The sequence below is a fragment of the Sylvia atricapilla genome, chromosome 15 (assembly GCF_009819655.1).
Source record: "Sylvia atricapilla isolate bSylAtr1 chromosome 15, bSylAtr1.pri, whole genome shotgun sequence".
In the NCBI taxonomy this organism is placed as follows: Eukaryota; Metazoa; Chordata; class Aves; order Passeriformes; family Sylviidae; genus Sylvia; species Sylvia atricapilla.
The window spans coordinates 4,959,406-4,978,238 of record NC_089154.1 but is presented as its reverse complement, the minus strand read 5'-3'; the positions used below and the strand labels follow the sequence as shown (position 1 = coordinate 4,978,238).

General features: G+C 46.2%; 1 protein-coding gene across 1 annotated transcript in view; it reads left to right on the top strand.

Moving 5' to 3' along the window:
- RNF216 (ring finger protein 216) overlaps positions 1-18,833 on the top strand; it is a 76,544-nt gene that overhangs the window by 49,277 nt on the left and 8,434 nt on the right. Inside the window, exons 15-16 of the mRNA XM_066329792.1 lie at positions 12,786-12,883; positions 15,225-15,447. Coding sequence (XP_066185889.1) covers positions 12,786-12,883; positions 15,225-15,447 — 321 coding nt within the window. The remainder of the gene's footprint in view (positions 1-12,785; positions 12,884-15,224; positions 15,448-18,833) is intronic.

The window sequence follows — 18,833 nt, the reverse complement described above, 5'->3', positions numbered from 1 at the left end:
TGTGTTGAGCACAAATAGACATTCCAAGGAAGGATGGGGTAATTAGAAGCAATCCAGTGATTCTTGTGACTGTATAAAAATAACTGGACTTTTTTAAGGATGAGTTATTTTTAGGAGCCTCGTGTCAAAAAGGGCTTGCAGGGTTTTGCATTCAAGAACAGTGAAGTCAGATGTTATACCTGCTTGGGATTTTTTTTTTCTGGGTTTTTTTTGGTTTTTTTTTTTTTTTCCCCTCTGAGTAAGATCTCTGCTGAGGGTCTTGCTTTATAAAATAAACTGGCACTGGAAGTTGTTGGGATAAGTAACACTTATCCCAAGGCCACTGGCTTACTGGCAAAAAAACATCAGCCTCAGGTTTAGCAGTGGGACCCAAGTGGTCCAACAGTAGGTAGTGAAGATGAGATTTAATAAGACTGTTTCAAACAATACACCCAAAGAAATCTTGAAGCCTGGAGCTGGGTGATGCTCCTCTGACCTGTATTTATTTTGGTGGTTTATTGTGACTTGTGGAGGGGGAACATTCTCCTGTCCTGTAACAAGACTCTGCTGTAAGTCACAGGTGTTTTTCAAGCTACTCCTGAAAAGCTGCTCTTCCAAGGGAGAGGTTCGGGGTTGGTGGTCAAAACCAAAAAGTGAAGGTTTTGTGTTTCCTGTTATAATATATCCTCTTTGTGCTCTGGGAAGTCAAGCAATAGTGTTTAGGTATTCAAAAAGGGGAGAGGGTTTGAGGGTCTTTCTCTGGTTGCTGGGCAGCATCTAACCCACCACCCCAAACCTTTTCACAAAGGTACTGGGTTGTAGAATGTGTTACCAAAAGTTTGGCTTATGTAGCTGAACATGGATAAATGAAATTGAAGCTCAATATTGGAATATGCCCCACTAGTGGGACTTCCCAGAGATCAGTGGGAGACTTTGGCCAGAGTGAAGCTGTTTGTTCTAAGGTCTGGTGTGGGACAAAGTAGTATTTTCTACAGTGTAAAGAGGAAGAGACTATCTTGTGTTGCTTGGCTCCCTTCTGACTGGAACTCCTTTGGTTTAAGAGGCTGGTGCTGGGAAGTGGGGAGGCACCATTCATGAATGTGGGAACCACTGTAAGGAAGAGACTTGGGAGCCACTGCAACTACAAAACAGTGATTCCTTGGCTTACTCTTAAATTATGAAGCTCCCAACTACGTCATTTTCTCAGAAATAAACCTCCCCCCTCCAAAAAAAAAAGCCCAACCCTACAATAAGCGACATTTTGGAATTTTAAGATGCCCTGTGGGCATCGCACTGATTTTTCTCCCCAAGAACCATTGTGCTGTTAACCTGAGCTTGTTTGTCAGGTCTTAGCTTTTACTTCTGGGCTCATAATCATTTTTGTGGTTTCCACCCAATACTGCTGCATTGTTTCATGTGATTCTGAAAGTGAAACAAAAATGAAATTGTCCTGTCAGCTTTTCTTGTTGATGTATCTGAAATACGAGGTCCAGTGTGCTGCTGCCAAGCGATTTTCAGTGCAGGGACATCTCACCTTCATCTGTGTTTTGAGTGAGTTCAAGTGAGCTGTGGTTAGTGGTGTAAATGTAAAAGATTGCTTTTTTTAATGAAAAAGCAATGTTCCTGAATGAAATAACTTCTGACTCCCCTTATTTTTGATTTGAGCATGCCCATAGTTGAGGTCAGGAATTCAGAATAATATCTGATGGAAGAAACATAGAGGTTTGTTAAGCAAAAATAAACATGCCACAACTAAAAGGCCAAATGCATTCTTGATGTAAATGGAATTTTCAGCTTGTTAATTCCAGCAGATGCATCAGTAGGATTGCGTGGAAAGGAGCATACTGGGTCACCAAGGAAAAGGGTGCATCTGCAGTGTCCTCGCAGAGCAGGGGAGCCTGGGGCAGAACTCCCTAAACTGCCTGTTTGCTGCTGCTTTTTTTTCTTTCCCTTCCCTTTTGTCTTCCTTCGGAATGAGACATCTGTGCTCCTCCACTGTCTGGTGCTGGTGCCCACGTGCATCCCTGATGGAAGCGGGAGAAAAGTCCTTTAATCCTTATAAGGGGGGACGGCAGTGGCCTCTGGTGTTTCCGGAGTTTTAAGGAAGTCACTGAAGTTCCTCTTAGTTGACTCCCCTCCACAGAAATGTGACAGATGGCTCTTTTCCTTTTATGGCCAATAACCCTGGTTTCCCTTTGCAATAAAATCCTGGGTCAGAAGTGGAAGCGAGAAGTCACGCAGGAGGAAGGGGCTGGTCTTACCAGAGCCCAGTGGGTGGGGATGGCATTTGCGACATAGTAAATTCTAGGCTAAAATAAACCAAGTTACAACATCGACCCTGAGGTGATGGGTTTGTTTGTTTGAAGGGTGCCTTAGATTTTCAGTCTTGTTGCTTAAGACAGCAGTTAGGAATTATGCCTCTCCTTAATTTCACGGGGAGAGGTTTATCTGGTCCAAACCCAAGATGGTTTTCAGTGTCTGATTGAGTTTAGATAAGTTTGATTGAGTCTAGATAAGCATAGAACAATACACATTTCTTCTCTACAGTCTCCTTTACACCAAGTGAAATGTCCTGGATTCTTATGAAAGTCTCAGAATAGTTTCCTTCCTGAGCCCTAAAGAGCCATTTTCTACCCCAGTTAATGTCTGTGCCTGATGTTTGGCACTGGTGTCACTCATTAGCTGAGAACAGGTAATGTCCCTCTGGGTGGTAATTGCTGATGGCTTGGACAGCCAAAAGCCAGCTTTGTCAGCCAAAAATGTCTTTTACAAATCATCCCTGGCTACAAAAGGTTTGATGAATTTAAACCTTAAAAGTATTTTTCTAATAAAGTCAATCTCCTGTTTCTTGCTAAATGTGCTTCATATCCTGTTTCACGAGGTTAATGCAAATGGCTCATTAGGCACTCAGTTAAACTGCTGCTTTTTTAAGTGGTACAGCTCGTGTTTCTTCCGTGCCAAACCTATTGGCTGATACATTATTTTTGGTTCTTATGTGGCACTTGAGCTCTGAAATTAGGACAAAAAAAGACGGTAACTAGTTAGGAGAGTCTCTCATGATGGTCCTGGGATTGTTTCATTCCAGCCACCCCTCACCAGATCACAGTGTCCAGTTGCAGGGTTAGGGTTGGGACTTATCTCTTGGAGAAAGGTGTTTCCATTCCTTGGTGGTTGACAGTGGGGTTTGCTGCTGTGGAAAGTCTCTTCCCCAGGGTCACTAACTGGTCAGCAGGAGCTAAATGCTTCCCTGTGTGCTGGGGAGCCACTTTGGAAGTGGTTCTGAGTAGCATCCGCATATTCTTCAACTCTGTTTTAATGGTGGTGTGTTTGTGATCATGCCTTTTTTCTTTTTTCCTTCCTCTCCTTGTCTTTACAATAGACATCCTGGGAAAATGAGAACAGGATCTGGAAGTTGCTCTGAGGCTGGGGAAATGGCTGAAACCGGTCTGTGTCTAAATACCTCACTAGTGCTGTGCCAAAATGGTTTGATTTAATCTTTGGGTATCCCACCCTCTGCATTCTTGTCTGTGGCTCATACCCCCATGAGGGTGTTGGACTTAATCCTTTAAGAGGAACTGCATGTACAGCATAGTTTAATAATTCACCCTTTGGGTAATGTAACCCCACAGCACCAGTTTTGATCCTTACTCTACATCCAGCCAAGCCAAAGCTCTCTGTACTTACAGTTCTTGTATTTTTTTCCTTCTGTATGGGTGTAGGAGGAGGGAGATGGTTTGTGTGTGGTAAAGGTGACCAGTGGACCCCCATCCTGCACCATGAGCATTGTTCTTCTGTGGCCTTGGGTGTTAGGAGGGCTTTCCTTCTCCTGAACCAGCCAGGATTCTCCCCTCAAAACCAAATCAGCAGCAGCAGTACAACATGAAATATTCTAGATAGTTTTGCTGTTGTAGTTGGGTCATGGCAGAAATTACTGTTGCTGCTTGGGAATGAGCTGGGTCTCAAATGGATCCCTGGAGATGAGACAACTTGTGCTTTTTAGGGGTTTTGAGGGTTTTTCTGCTTTTACAGATAACAGGCTTGCAGCATCTCTGGATTGCAGACAAGTCATGCCGTGCAAATCGTTAAACAGCGTGCTTAATTAAACTCATGTGCCCATGGAGGGGAAGAGGGGAACCAGTCTTCCTGATGGGTGTTTGTGAACGTGGCAGAAAGGGAACTCTTCACTTGAGATTTCACAACGCTGAGGTTGCAGGGTGCTGTTCCAGTCTCACTGCTGTTGTGTAGGGCTGTGTCCCGCACAGCTCTGAGACCCCACAAACCTTGCCGAGGTGCCAGGACTTGTTCCTGGCCTCTTTTTCCCGGCCTCCTGCCTGGTCTCACGTGGCTGTGCGGAACTCAGCTTGTCTTGCTGCATTACCAGCTGTTGTTCAGAGCTGCTGCAGGTGCAGAGGCTCCTTTTGGAGTTGCTAACTCAGCTTAGCTTCAATGTCTGCAGATCTGAGGTGGTTTTTCTCTTACTCCGAAGCATTTCCAAGCCCCGCATTTTTTTCCACAACTAATAAAAAAGTGAATTAAAGGGGATTGTATGACTTAGCCGAAAATTAAATTACAAGTTAAACAGTTTTTCTACTTAGAAGACAAAACGTGTCCTGAGTTACCCTTGTTCGGCAGGACATTGCAGCACTGCCCCATTAACCTGCCTGACCCCCACGGGCGTTAAGGCGGCTTGATCGGCTTTGGTCAAGATTAGGCTGCTCTGGGGGTCAGCAGCCACAGTGGCCTTAGGTGCCTCTGTCCCCTCTGCCCTGCTCCTTGTGGGGCTGCTGGGTCCTTCCCAGTGTTCCCCCAGCCTCCCTGCAGCCTTGGGAAGGCACATTGCATCGTGCAAGGCCAAATAACCTTAGCAGAACTTTAAAAAACACCCACAAATTGTGGTTTTGAGGGTTTTTTCACCACTTCTGCACCAAACAGAAACCTAGGTTCAGCTGGTGGGTGCTTTAAGTGCAGGAGGGAGTGAAAAGATCACTCAGGGGCTCTAGAAGAGGAATCAATAAGTTGCCAGCACATCTATTTCCCTGATTAGTTTTCTGCTTTGTTTTGTTGTATATGTGTCTGCTTGATATATTTTATTATTGTTATTCAGATACCTGTACAAAATAATAGGTTTTATGCTGCAGGAGGAAATCCAGTGCATTTCTGCACTGGAGCTCAGGTGTGAACTGTTTCACAATGTGACACTTCTTGGTCGTTTTGGCTTTTTCAGAAGTTCCAGCAGGTCGTTGTGAGGCCATGGCTTCTGGTTTCTGCTCTGCCTTCTTTAAACACAGCGAATGAGCCGCAGGTGACACAGTGTCACATTGGTGAAGGTGCAAGATGAAGGTTTGTGGTGCACAGGGCCATTTTCATACCTCTGTGGTAAATATTGTTGCTATAAATATCACAGTTACAGAGCTGGCTGCCCTGTGGTTCAATTCAGGGGTGCAAATGTGTCTGCACAGTGCTGGTGTGGGGAACAGAAGGTAAGAAGTAACTGAAGCACACAGGCATTAGAACAGTAAGTCTTCTGAATTTCTGAGTTTTCTAGAAGGCAAATTATGCCTTTGCTTTCTGTTTTCTCGATCTTTGCTCATTCCCTAACATTTTTTTGTTTATTTTTTGTTTAGTCTGCCCTGCTTAAAGCTAGGAACACATTACTTTGGGGCTTTCCCCTCATCTGGCTTTCATTTCCCAGGCAACACAAGCTGTGCTTGCCCAGTTTCTGAGGGTGGATTTGTACCTAGGCCAAAGCTGTTTACCAGCATCAGTTCACCTTCCCCCATCCTTTGCTGGTTGTGATGATCTGGAGTATGAACTTCTGTTGTAGGTAGAGATTGCAGTTTAAAAGGCTCTAAATTGAAAACAAGGTGTGTTAATGCTGCTAAATTACCATCAAAATTGCTATATTGCAGAGACTCCTTAAAAAGGGTTGTAGGTGTGTTACATAAACCTGGGTCCATGCAATTTTTGATGGAGGAGAGGACATCTCTAACATAGATCCTCTTGCTGATCTTTTTGTGTTATAATAAAATCTGGGAAACTGTAAGGGGAGAGAAAACCATGGGGGGAAAAATAGGAGCAGTCTGGAAGAGGCTCTCTTCAGTTTCTGCCACCCGAAGGGTAGAGGTTTGTGTCTGGGGTGAGGTGATGGGGGAATTTGTTTATCATGTGGTGGTGTAAGAGGGAAGTTTCAAAATTAACTTCAGTAATTGTTCCTCCTCTCAGTCTCACAATGCATCGTTAGCAGGTACCTCTGCAAATAAGATATCTTACTTTTGTTAGCCTTTACCTTCTTGGCATCCTTGGGTACAACCCCTGGCATGACCTTCCAGAGTTAGCATTTAAAAATCAAGTTGCTTGTCTTGAAATCTAAATCTGTGCCTCTCCCAAGGTCTCTATTGTTTCCACAAGTTCCACAGTCAGATTTCATCACTTAGAGTTGCAGCTATTGGAAGCAGCATCCCTTTTTCTGTGAGATTGTGCAGAGGATTACGTGAGTAACCTCCTGGATCTGCTCTGCTGAATTGAGTACAGGAATGTGCACTGGGGGAGAGCAGGAGGGGCAGCTGCTGAGGCTTTGAACTCCTCTGCTAGTGTTTAATTATTTACCTTGGCTGGGAAGGCAGTAGCTGTTATCTGCAATCAGTCCAACAGATCGCAAAGCTGTGCTTGACAGCTACAGATGTGTTTCCAGTAGCATGTGCTGGTTTCTCTTTTTCCCTGGGAAGGAGAAATATGACCTCAGGTACAGTGATTTAGCCAGCATGGTGTGAGGTCCCAGGATATATTTAATCTGCCTTTCTAAAGTGGCCAGGCAGTGTTTTCCTCTACCTGCACTGCAGGTGGATTCAGGCTGGTGGGTGACCACCTCTGGATATGTCACAATCCACCCTGTATCCAGACTTCTCCATGAGCTGGAGAGATGCTTTATGTGATACCAACCTGCTCAGAGTTAGGGACTAGCTTTAGAAAAAAAAGCATGATTTTGGTGAGAAGAGCTTATCCTTGTGAGAAACACCTGTTCCTCAGCTCAGGGGAGGGCATCCTGGTGCGATGGATGTGATACAAACATTTCAGTGCTCTTTTCTGCAGCCAGCCTGCTGCCTGCATCTTTTGATGTTTTTCTCACAGCCCTGGAGCTTGAGAGAAAGTAGCTTTGAAACAAACATACTTCTTTACAAACATTCCAGGGAATGGAAAAAAAAAAACCACCATAGTTTTGTTCAAGTTCAAATTAAATATGACCTTTCTCTATGAAAGAGCTGTTTCTCATACACAGATTACCCTCAGTGTGAGATCAAGGAGCAATTTCTTGTGCTAGTGCTGTTTCCACCTCTGGCCAGTCACAGGGTCAGTGATGCTGAGCAACACTTCTTGTGTGAAGCTGCAGATATTTTTGCTTCATAGGTCTCTAACCACTTCACCCACAACCTTCTGTTCTGGCCTTTTATAGTCAAACTCTGGGGAGGGAAAAGTTTATTTTGCTTTGGTCTGTGTGTTTCAGAAACTTCTGAATTACAGATCTGAGACAGTTCTACTGACTTAGGCAAGAGTTGGGAGTTACCACATATTTCTGGTTCTGGGATTCTGACACAGATAACCCAAACCTTCATGGGAACCAGCCTGGAAGGAAAAGGACATTGAGTTATCTCCAGTATCTTAGAGATGGGGTGGGACTAAGATATGCTCAACTTACAAGAACATGCAAAACAGAAGGCATTGGTTTGGGTCATAATTTTCTGTAGTGGGGTTTTAAGATAGGGCTATATAAAAGCTTTAACCACACTTCTTAAAGATCAGACTCGACGGAGATATTTTCCAATCTTAATAATTCTGTGATTCGTTTCTATGGTTCTTGGTGGGTTTTGGATATAAATACATGTTTTCCTTATCCAGCTTTTAACTCCCGGTGACTCTTAGGTCTCTATTTTTATGCCTCAGCACATCCTTTCAGCCTAGTCCAAACTTGTGCCTTTGCTTTATTTCTCCCTGTGACCTCTCCCCTCGCAGAGCAGCTCATGGCAGTGCTCAGGAGAGGAAACCTCAGTTTTTCTGTCAGATTTCCCTTCCTGCTCTCTGTCCCTGCCGTGTGAGCAGCCGCCGCTGAGGGGCAGCGCTGCCTGGGGAACAGCCGTGCTCCCGGGGGAGCTCCAAACACATGGATGTCCTCCCAGCCAGCCCCTTGCTCTATCACCCATCCAAGGCATGGCATTCCTTTCTCCAGCCTGCCTCGGTTTTGTGTTTGGGGTTGGTATCTGCTGCCTGTCACACCTGTTGTGTGCAGCTCCAGGACCAGAATATTGCTACAGCAATTCACGCTGGAAGGAGTTTTCCCTGCACTGGGCAGTCTTTGGAGTTGGGGTCACCCCTCCCTGTGCTGGGTGTTTGTGCATCTCTAAAGAGGGGTCTCTTACCGACATGGATTGTCTTGAGCTGGATTATAGCTTCTTTATCCCAGTTTAACATATAGGAAATCCCAGAAACAGCCCTGAAGGAGTGTGTTCATGAGAGCTTATCCATGCTTAAAGGTTGTATTCATTTAGCCACTTCTGCATCAATTTTTAGTTAAGGTCAGTGCAGCTTTATGGACAAGTAAGACTTTGTGGGGAGGAAGACTGTGGTTCTTTGTTTTCCCATTAACTCATCTGGTTGGGAATTGCAGCTCTTTAATTAAAGCAGCACAGAATGGACTGGCTCTGAGGTGCTGTTCTGAGGCACTTGCATTCCCATCTGCTTTTGGGTAAAGCTCAGCCTGTTTGGGGTCAGCCTGTGCTGTTGCATGTCCGAGAGCAGGAGGAAGCAGCAAATCAATCACTGAAGCTCTGTCCCAGGCTGCCTCAGCTCCCTCTCAGCCAACATCCCCACGTGTGCCATGGGCAGAGACCACTGGAGCGTGCACCTCGCCCTTCCTGGGGGATGCAGGGAATGGCAGCAGCACAAGGATTTAATTACCCAGCATATGGAGAGCTGAGGGAAGCTCAGAGCCACCACTGAGAACGGAGGGCAGTGACGACAGCCGGGGCTGTTGCCTGTTGTTGTTGAAGTCGAGTTTCCCCCACCCTCCCTGCGTTTTGCTCAGTCAGTAAATGGCTCCGTGTAAACTCCTACAGCACCAGCCAGCACGTGGGAATGCCGTGGGCAGTTGGGCCTGGGATCTGTGGGGATCATCTGATGTTTTTGTCCATGTGGCATTTGTTTAGGTTGCAGTTGGGAAAAGTGATTTCTGTTACTGGCTGTGGCCAAGAGAGTGTGGAGATTGGCAAGGAAATGTTGATTACTTGGGATTTTTGCCCCCCTGATGAGTGGGATGGACTTTGGAGAGTTATTTTTAGTTGATGATAGTGTAGGGGAAAAAAAGTCTAGGCTGTGTTTAAAACTGTAGCATCCATTGGAAGTACCAGCACAAGTGCTGAGGAAGGTGGTAAATTCATATAAAACACTCCCTGCCACCTTATGTGCTGGGACAATTAACAAAAGTGTTGAAGGGTTATGCTGCCCACACTAAAAGCAGTGTCCACCCTTGGCCAGGCTGGCCCTGAGCACAGAAAGCTGCACATCCAGCACTGACCCTGGGAACAAAGGATCCTCCTGAACCCAAACATGTTTGTGTTAATCCTGGCTGCTTCCTGGCGGGCAGCGAGAGGAAGCGGAGCCACTGCCTGTAACAGATGTACAGTGAGGAGATTACAGGGTGCGATTAGACACCCTCTCCATCACATCCTCCCTCGGCCCAGCACAGCAGTAATGGACTGTCCCAGGCTGCCTGCCAAGCCGAGGCAGATGTAACAGGCAGCAGATTCTTAATCTCCTGTCTCCATGCCTGGTTTGGAGGCGTTTCCTAATGCCAAGACTTCTTCATCTCCTAAAAAGTGAGCTGCCTTAGCTGTACCTGCCTGTGAGGAGGAGTGGGCTGGGAGAAAGCAGGAAAACACGTGGAATTCACAGTGTCCAGAAAGGATGCATTCAGCTGAAGTGCTGTTAAAGCCAAAACACGAGGGCCTCTACCTGAGTACAGCAGGGTTTGGGGGCCAAGTGCTGAAGAAGTTGGGAAAGATCTTTATTTTGGTGGACTGAGTTGCTTTTTGGCCAGTACACTTGGAGTAGATGATTTGAGGACTGGGAAAGACTTGTTCCCTCTTTGTAGTTTAGGTGGTGTCTTGTGTTGCTGTAGCCAGTCTTGGTGCCAAGTGCTGCTCTTCCCATGGAAATAATCTAGGTTGGTTGCAAAGAATGAGCTATTCCACTGCATGTTTAGGTGAATTGATACGGTAATGGGAGGGTATCTTCCATTATCAAACAAAGGGCTGGTTCTGAAGTAAAAGAACCCTTTGTGGAAATTGTAGAGTTCAGAATTGTCATTGTATGAGATGTGCAGGGGGGTTTGGCTTGACTCAGTAGAAATTTAAAAAGGTCACTTTTCTTGGGCAAAGGCTGTGATCTCAGTTGTGGTACTGGAGCAATAGCTGTTGTCTGAACCGTGGGCTTCCTCCCCAGTTCTGTGTGAATGGGTCCAACAATGTGCCATTGTTTTGGGTAGAATAAGGGGAAAAAATCACAACAGGTTCTGCTAATGACACGTGTGTGGTACATATTCCCAAGCCTCCCGTGGAGAGGACGTGGCTCAGTCAGAGGCAGCACCAGGTGACACTCGGGAGTCAGGAATCCACAGGACTGTCCCCTTCATGGGGTGCACTGGCACAAATACAGCTGCCTGTGGGTTTGCAGCTCCTTGAAGACAACACAACTTGGGAGGGATGCCAAAAATGTGCACAGCTGCGGTGGCACCCGCTGTGCTGCAGTCACATGGGGAACTAGACACCTCCTGTCGGGCCATCCCAGGAATCTACATAGCCATGTCTCTTCCCTTTCTCCTTGCCTGCACAGAAAGCCCTTTTCCTGAGTGCAAGAGACAACTGTTTGGCAAATAACAGCAGCTTGGGCTCCAGGGAGAGCACTGTTTCCAATAGCCACCAGGCCGGAGGCAGGAGCAAAAGGGAATGACTTGGGATGAGGGTCTAAGTGGCACCATCTGCTTCAGAAGGACATCGTTTGGGCAGCAGAGGAGGCTCCTGGAGTTAAGTAATTGGGAATAGCAGGCTCCTGGCTGGAAAATGTGCCATCCCTCTTGGCAAAAAGCTGTTAAATCTCTGTTGCTGGCAAAGGGAAGCAGTTCTATGTAACAGGGCTCCAAAGGCTCTTTTTAACCCTTGGTGTACATAAAAAAAAAAAAAAACAACCTAAGGCACTTTTGATCTCAGAATGGCATGTGGCCAGGTGTTGGGAATAAAGGGGAAGGTGGGTCCTCATGGAGGTATGTGAACAGCTCCAAGTCTGATCCTCCTGTGCCTCCAGCAGCCAGATGTGGCCTGCCAAAAATGCACACAAAATGGTGCCTGTTTTAACAGCTTTAGCAGGAAAACACAGAGTGTGATGAATGATTCATGAGAATCAATAGAACCCGAGGCATTTACTGCCCCTTAAAACCAGTGCCTGCCTGCCAAGGGGTGCATTTGCAAGGTGAGTGATCACAAAATCCTCTGCTGAGTTTTGGGCTGCAGTCACACACTTGGCTCCATGCTTGCTCCAGCCCTAACCCCACTGTCTGCAAACACATCCGGCTCACCAGCCAGGCCCAGGAGCCTTTCATTCTCCAGATGAAAGCATGAGCAGTTGGGCATCTCCCAGCAAGCACAGATACAAACAAGGCCCCATTTTGCATCCCCCCCTCCTAGGGTGGCTTCCTTGGAAGCTTTGGCCTTCATCCTGTTTGTCTGATTCACGATCAAAAGAGTGTTGCTGCCTACGTGTGTCTTGAAGCATTTTCTTGTTTCATATCTCACATAAACGTTCCATTTCTTCATTAAAATAAAATGAAGTTAATGCAATCAGATCTGTCTCTGCAGAGGACGTATTTTGCTGATAGTGAGACCAGGGCTGGGCAAAGCTCTTTTGGGGACTTTTGTGAAGTGCAGGGGAAGAGGATGCTGCATAGCCAGATGGGTTTTCCTGCCAGGGGGAAGGTTGGATCTAAGAGTCCAAGCCATCCTGAAGATGAAACAGTTGGATCATAAAATATGTACTTTTTTCAAGTCTGATCTGGATGTTTTTTAATCTTCCTCAAATTAAAGGAAAATCTCTTGTTTGACCCAAAACAGAATTGTTTTCTTTGGCCAGCCAACTGAAAAAATCAGCTCTGTCCCTGGTGTTGGTCCAAGCTCCCTTCCCAATTGTGCCTCTACAGCAGTCCTGCTCCATGCGACTTTACCAGTCCTGGATTGGAGCCTTGTTGCTAAAGAATTTGCAAGAACAAGAGAGTTCAGCCACTTGCTCTAAGTTTACTCCAGCTGTTTTGTTTAAGTTTGTAAATATTTGTTCATATTCTGCCATGGTTTTATGGATGTTTGTCCACATTCTGTGGTTTTCAGCTGTTTAGTCATTTATTTTTGTGAGATCTTGCAAAACATTATATATATATATATATATATATATATATATATATATATATATATATATATATATATATATATATATATATTTGCTTGCATGCTTGGTGAAGCTGAGGTTTTGATGTAACTGCAGGTTTTCCATCAATGGTGGAATTAGAAGCCTTTTATACGAAAGTGAAGGATTTTGGTTAGGAAACGGGTGGACTTGATGGCTTTTGGCACCACATTTTTACCTCTGCAGTCTGCTCTGCATTGTGACTGGTGAACCTGGTAATTGGGGGAATTTTTTACAGTTCTTAAAGTTGTTAGTGGTGTGCTGGGTCTTTTTTTTTCCCTTCCTTTAATGTTTGTTATCCTCCTCAGGAAACATGTCGGAAGTGCCAGGGGCTGTGGAAGGAGCACATGAATCTCACCTGCGAGCAGCTGGCTGAGAAGGATGACATCAAATACAGGACTTCCATGTAAGTGGAACTCCACAGCCAGGGGAAAACAGGGAGGTGGATGAACTGGGAATCACAGCACACTGTCCCTCGGTTTCTGCTGGCTGTCACTACCTTCCCCAGGAAGATCCTGGGGATGGCAGAGCTGAGCGGTCAGACGGCTCCCAGGATGGGATTTCTGTCTGTGAAAGATACTTGGCAGCAGATCCAGCTGGTAATTTGAGAACGTGGGAAAGTTGTCACCAGCCCAGCCTGCTCCTCTGGCTGGCCCAGTGTCTTGCAGGCTGGCACCTGGTCCTTCTCCGAGGTGAGAAACCCCCATTAGCATTGCTGGGGGGGGAAGGGAGGTGGCTATGGAGGCAGAGGAGTGGATTGAGTCACAGTAGGTCGTTACTACCCTTTGAAAATCTGGAGTGGAGACCTGCACTATTTGCTCAGCTGCTGCTTTGTGGGAGAGGATGTGTTTTCTTCCAGGAGCTTTTGCCTGTTTCTAACCAGTTTGTAGGAATTGTTACAAAGTGCAGTCATATTTTGAAACATGCAGATGTAAATCCTGATACCCTAAAATCTTCTGAAGTTTGATTTCTCTCTTACCTACAGTAAATGATAAAATCCTCTGCCTTTAGGTAACAAGGGAATTTTCATTCATCCATGGAGCTAAATGTCTGATGCAGCCAAGTGGGACTTGCCCACATTGCCCAATCCTTTCCTCTCTGATTTAGAGTCTGTCTGGCACGTGTAGAGGTTGGAAAGCTCCACCACTGGGGTTTGAATGACTGTTGCTTGCTCATCCCACAGTCCCTAATTCAGCACAAAATCTGTACAGATTTGATAAGACTTTTTTTTTTCCTCTGCTGCTCCTTTCCCTTCTATGAAAGAAGGATGAGAGGGAGGAGGAATGAGTTGTCATGTCCCTAATAAGGAAAAAATACCAGTTTCAAAACTTCAGCAGATTGTGTCTGTGGATAGATGAGTCTAACTCCCTGATACAATAAAAACTTCCTTTTGAAGCCCTGCATAAGGAAAGGGAAGCCCAGCTGGAGTTCAGGCTAAACTTCCTGCCTTGCTCAAAGTTTCCAAAAAAAAAAAGAAAATCTGCATTGACAGCATCCTGTTGAGTGGTGGAGGGAAGAGCAGCTGCAGCTCCGAGGAAAGTCACTCAAGTTGGGTTTTTGTGTCTATTCTTAGCACATCTCCACATGCCTGGGTGCAGGTCATGCTGGGTGTAACTGTGTGGGAACCTTAGGTGTCTGCAAGGCTGAGAAGTTCCCACTTCACCATTCCCTGCTCCCCTGGTTGTGCTGATGGAGCAGTTTGTGGGGCTGTAGCCTGGTTCGTTGGTGTGGTACTCAAAAATACCTCCCTGCCGTCTCCCAAACATTTGTTAACTTTGCAGATGCACTGAAGCAGCTGGGTGGAGATGCCTGGTTTAGGATGATCCTTCCCCAGTGTCAGAAGAATTGTGCTTCCCTCCATGAAAACACACTGGCTTTGCTCTGCTGTCATCAAATTTCACTTCTAGGTTGTGAATTAAAGTGTAACGTGATCTCCAGCGGTCAGAAAATTGGCCCTCAGGATGATAATTTATATTCTAAAGACTTTTAATTAAATGACCCGGCCTTTGTTCATTTCTGTGCCAAAATAGTCTTGCTGTGAGCTGAGCCTGTGCTGGAGTGTGTGTCACTGCCAGGGTGTCCCTTGGGAACAAGGATTGAGCTTTGTCCTGGATTCCCACTTGTGCTCTGTTAGCTGAAAACCTCCTCTCTTAAACCTAAAGCAATAACCTCTGCAAAATTTATGTAAGGACTCTTAGAGAAAAGATAACGCCTCTGTGGGGAAACGTGATTGTTTTTCAGTTACTGATTTTAATTTAACAAACACTAAGTAAATCTGGAGCATAGCAGCCAGGCTTGGAAAAGAAATATATGGTCGTGGCAACTTTGTAGCCAGAGCAACAGGCAAACATTAAAGCTAGAGGTGACAGCCAAATGTTTGCTTTCGCTGAACTTTATCTCCCTGGTTGTATTTTCCTTCAGCCAACTCAAGCATCCATGTGCCCTTTGGCCCTTGAACTTGCATCTCAAATTCCTCCCAAGCCAGAGCTTGGCTCACATGGAAACCAGGATCAGGGCTGCAGCATGCAGCCAGTGATTGACTTTTCTTCACTTATTTTGTTCTTGAGTTGTCATGGGCCAGCTCCAAGTGGAGCTGAGCCCAGACCTCCTTGGAACAGCGGTGAACTCGGGGGTGGAATCAGAGGCGAGAGGAGGGGGTTAAAGCCTTGCTGGGGTAGTGTGACAGTAATTTTATCCCAGGCTGGTGAGTGCAAACACCCCTTTGCTAATTCTCCCTCATGTTGCAGAGAGGAGAAGATGACAGCTGCCCGGATTAGGAAATGCCACAAGTGTGGGACGGGGCTGATTAAGTCGGAGGGCTGTAACCGCATGTCGTGCCGCTGCGGCGCCCAGATGTGCTACCTGTGCCGGGCTGCCATCAACGGCTACGACCACTTCTGCCAGCACCCACGCTCTCCTGGGGCACCCTGCCAGGACTGTGCCAAGTGCTCCCTCTGGACAGACCCCACAGTAAGTAACAACGGATTTTTGTCTATGATTCTCACCCCAGTTTCAATCACCGTCCACACAGGCGCTTTGAAAATAACACACGTTCCACCAGGGGGAAATGGTTTTAGCCAGCACAGCTTTTACCTTTCCCAAGGCAGCTAAAAAAAAAAACCACACTGAGATCCTGCAACAGCACAGAGTCACATCTGACCACAGCTTGGAAGGAGCTGGTGTTGCTTTAGGGAAAATCAGCTCCTGTCAGATGAGGGCTTTGGCTGGAAGTGCTCTGAGTGCTGTTCTGGAGAGCGAGGCTTGTAGAAGGAGCTGATGCTGGCACCAGGCACAGTAGCCAGCATTGGGATTATTGGGACTCATTCCTACTTTTGCAGCTGAGATGGTGTTGGCATGACTTGGCATCTGGAGGCAAGGGGAATTGTGGTTTTGGTGCCCAGATGATCTGAATGCTGGCTGTGAATCCTGTCACAGAGGTGGACCCATCAGAAAACTGCCTGCAAGCCTGGAGTTGTAGTTGGGTCCATTCTCAGGGCTGTTGTCAACAGCTGCAGAGGGAAAGCTGAAGTGTGGAGTTAGCTGTGAGAGAAGCTTGTAGTAATTTAATACAACTTGTATCTGTGACAGGCTTGGGAAAACTTGCTGCAGCAAGTTTCTGTAAATAGAGGTCTTCAGTACTGTAAATCCAGGAGTGTTGGAAGGAGCAGGAGTTGAATTTCCTGATTTTAGCAAAAGTGTAGAGAATATGAATGTGGATCTGGCTTCCCAGGGCTTGCCTAAACTTCCTTTTTCCTAGTGGTTCTTTGTCTTGGGTCTCTGCAGCTTTCCAGGTTGTTCCCAGCCCCCCTGTCTGCAGGGAATGTGCACAATCCTGCATCTGCACAGAGCCAGGGAAAAGCCACTCTAAATCTCTCCCTTCTACCTCCAGGCTCTTGGGGATCTCCCAGCAATGTCACAACCAGCATAAGCTTCCAAGTCTTCTGCTTGCCTGCTTTTATTCCCTGAATTATCCTGTCAGTGTGAGCTGTTAAACTACACACAGACACCTCCTTGCAGGCACTCCTGTAGCGTTTCTGACACCTGGTTCTGAGTTTCTTGGATTCTTGTCCCACTCCTGCTCCTTCTCCAGCAGGATGCGATTCAGGGCTCGGCAGCGCTGGCATCCGTTGTTCCCGTCAGGCTGCTCATTGTGCTGGGGGATGGCATTTGTTCAGAGCCAGAGAAAACATGAGGCCTCTCAAAAATAAGCTCGTACTGTACTTTCAAATAAATAAATAAATAAGCAGCACAAAGAGGCCACTGTCACCAGGCCCTTTCCACCTCTCTAATTAACCAATGTTGTGGCAAAAAAAAATTTCCCACTGTCAGCACAGAGCTGGCACTGCCTGCTCTTTTATTATTTATTTTTCGGATGATGGAGCGCTGGTGGGCTGGGGAGGTGAAGCTGGGTGACTGTCCTTGCTGCAGTGCAGAGAGTAACACAAAACCCAACTGTTGGCTTGAAGCTGCAATGATGATGGGTACCTTTGTGCATGGTCCTCCCTCATAAGGGGCTTAGGGACACCAGCCCGTCCCCTCCAGGGTGATCTGTGCTCTCACGTGGGACATGGAAACAAGAATTTTCGCCTGGTAGATGTAAAGAGAAATAGAATTTGAGTCTTGACATGGCGATTTGAAAGAGCAAACAACCATTGCATCAGTAGTGTTCTGTCCTTTTCCAGGGGTAACGTCCATCCAAGGCATGACCATTGAAGGATCTGGTTTGAGTCTAAATCCCTATTATTTACAGCAAAATTCAGGTTTCTTTAAAATAGGGAACCTTTGTTCTTTTCCAAATGTTTAATGTTTTCCCAGTCTGAAACAATTCTTGTGAAAGTATAAGTAAACCTATTCATTAGCTTGGGTTAAAAACAAATTAAAGACAGTCCTCTAGGAATGGCAGCATCTGTTAGTCTTTGTCTCAAATGATCTTGAGAGAGTAAAGCAGAGGCTTCAGAATTTCCCATAATTAAAGGTTAGTTAAAATCTTGTCCCTAAGCTGTAATCAGGCCGGAGTCTGATTTAAAAGTATCGGTGCAATATTTGCTGGCTCTGAGACAAGCTGCAGTCCTGCTGTGGTGAGCAGCTTCCAGGGAGGCCAGACAGGAATTGTTTCATCCCTGCATTTCTTCTGGAGCTAATTGGAGCCCTGCACCCCTGTAGGAGGTGCCAGGAGCCCTTCCCAGGAAGCTGCTTGGCCAAAAGTCCTCGTGTCCCCCCGGGGCTCCAGCTCTGCTCTGCGGGAGCTGCAGAGGGGCTGATGCAACATTGCCAGAGACAAAGCTCGGGAGGGAGCAGTGGGAATAAAGTTGTTAGAAAGCATCCAGAGGAGAGATGGTGGAGGGCCTTGAAGGGAAGCTGTCTGAGGAGTGGTTGAGGTTATTTGGTTTGTTCATCTGGAGAAGACTGAGGGGAGACTCATGAGGGGGTGCAGCTCCTCCTGAGGGGCTGGCCATGGGCATCTCCAGGCTCTGCTCCCTATGAGCAAGGACAGGACCCAAGGAAATGGCTGGAGCTGTGTCAGGGAGGTTTGGGTTGGATACCAGGAAAAGGTTCTTCACCCAAAGGGTGCTGGGGCACTGGCCAGGCTCCCCAGGGAATGGGCACGGCCTCAAGGCTGCCAGAGCTCCAGGAGTGTTTGGATAACACCAGGTACAGGGTGGGATTATTGGGTGTCCTGTGCAGGGCCAGGAGTTGGACTTGATGATCCCTGTGGATCCCTCCCAGCTCAGGACATTTTATGGTTCTATGAATTGGCTCTGGGTTGTAGAGGCTGTATTTGCCCTGATTTCTAGATATCTGTAGCAAACCTATGGCTGCTTGTATGCATTTCATCCAGTTTTTACAAATCCTGGGATGCAATGTGATTAATGCACTCTGGCTGTTTTGGTAAACCAGGTTCTGCTCTCAAATGTATTATTTTGAGTTTAATACTTATTTTGGGCTATCAGTAATATTGCACAGAGGCTTTTTTTTTTGGCTTTAAAGTTTTAAGATGTTTTCAGTAAACTCTTGAAACCCTCCCAAAGGGCCATCGTTAAAGTTCAAAGCAGAAGACTAATCATCATGAGGTGTTTGCAATTATCCCTCTTTCTGGTGTTATAAAAAGATGATGTTGAGAAAAGACTGTGTAAAACTTCAAATGCAGCAAGGAAATGCATGAAGTGCACAGAGCTGCCTTTAGGATTTGGAAGCAAGAGTGGGGAGGGACGCTCCCCTAAATTTAGGATGTGGAGTTTGTGGTGGGTTTGGTTTTTTTTTTTTAACTGCTATAAAATGCCTCAATCATAAGCATATGGTTAGTCCAGGGGATTCACAGAAAGCCATCGGTACGGAATGCCTGTTGCTAAAATAAC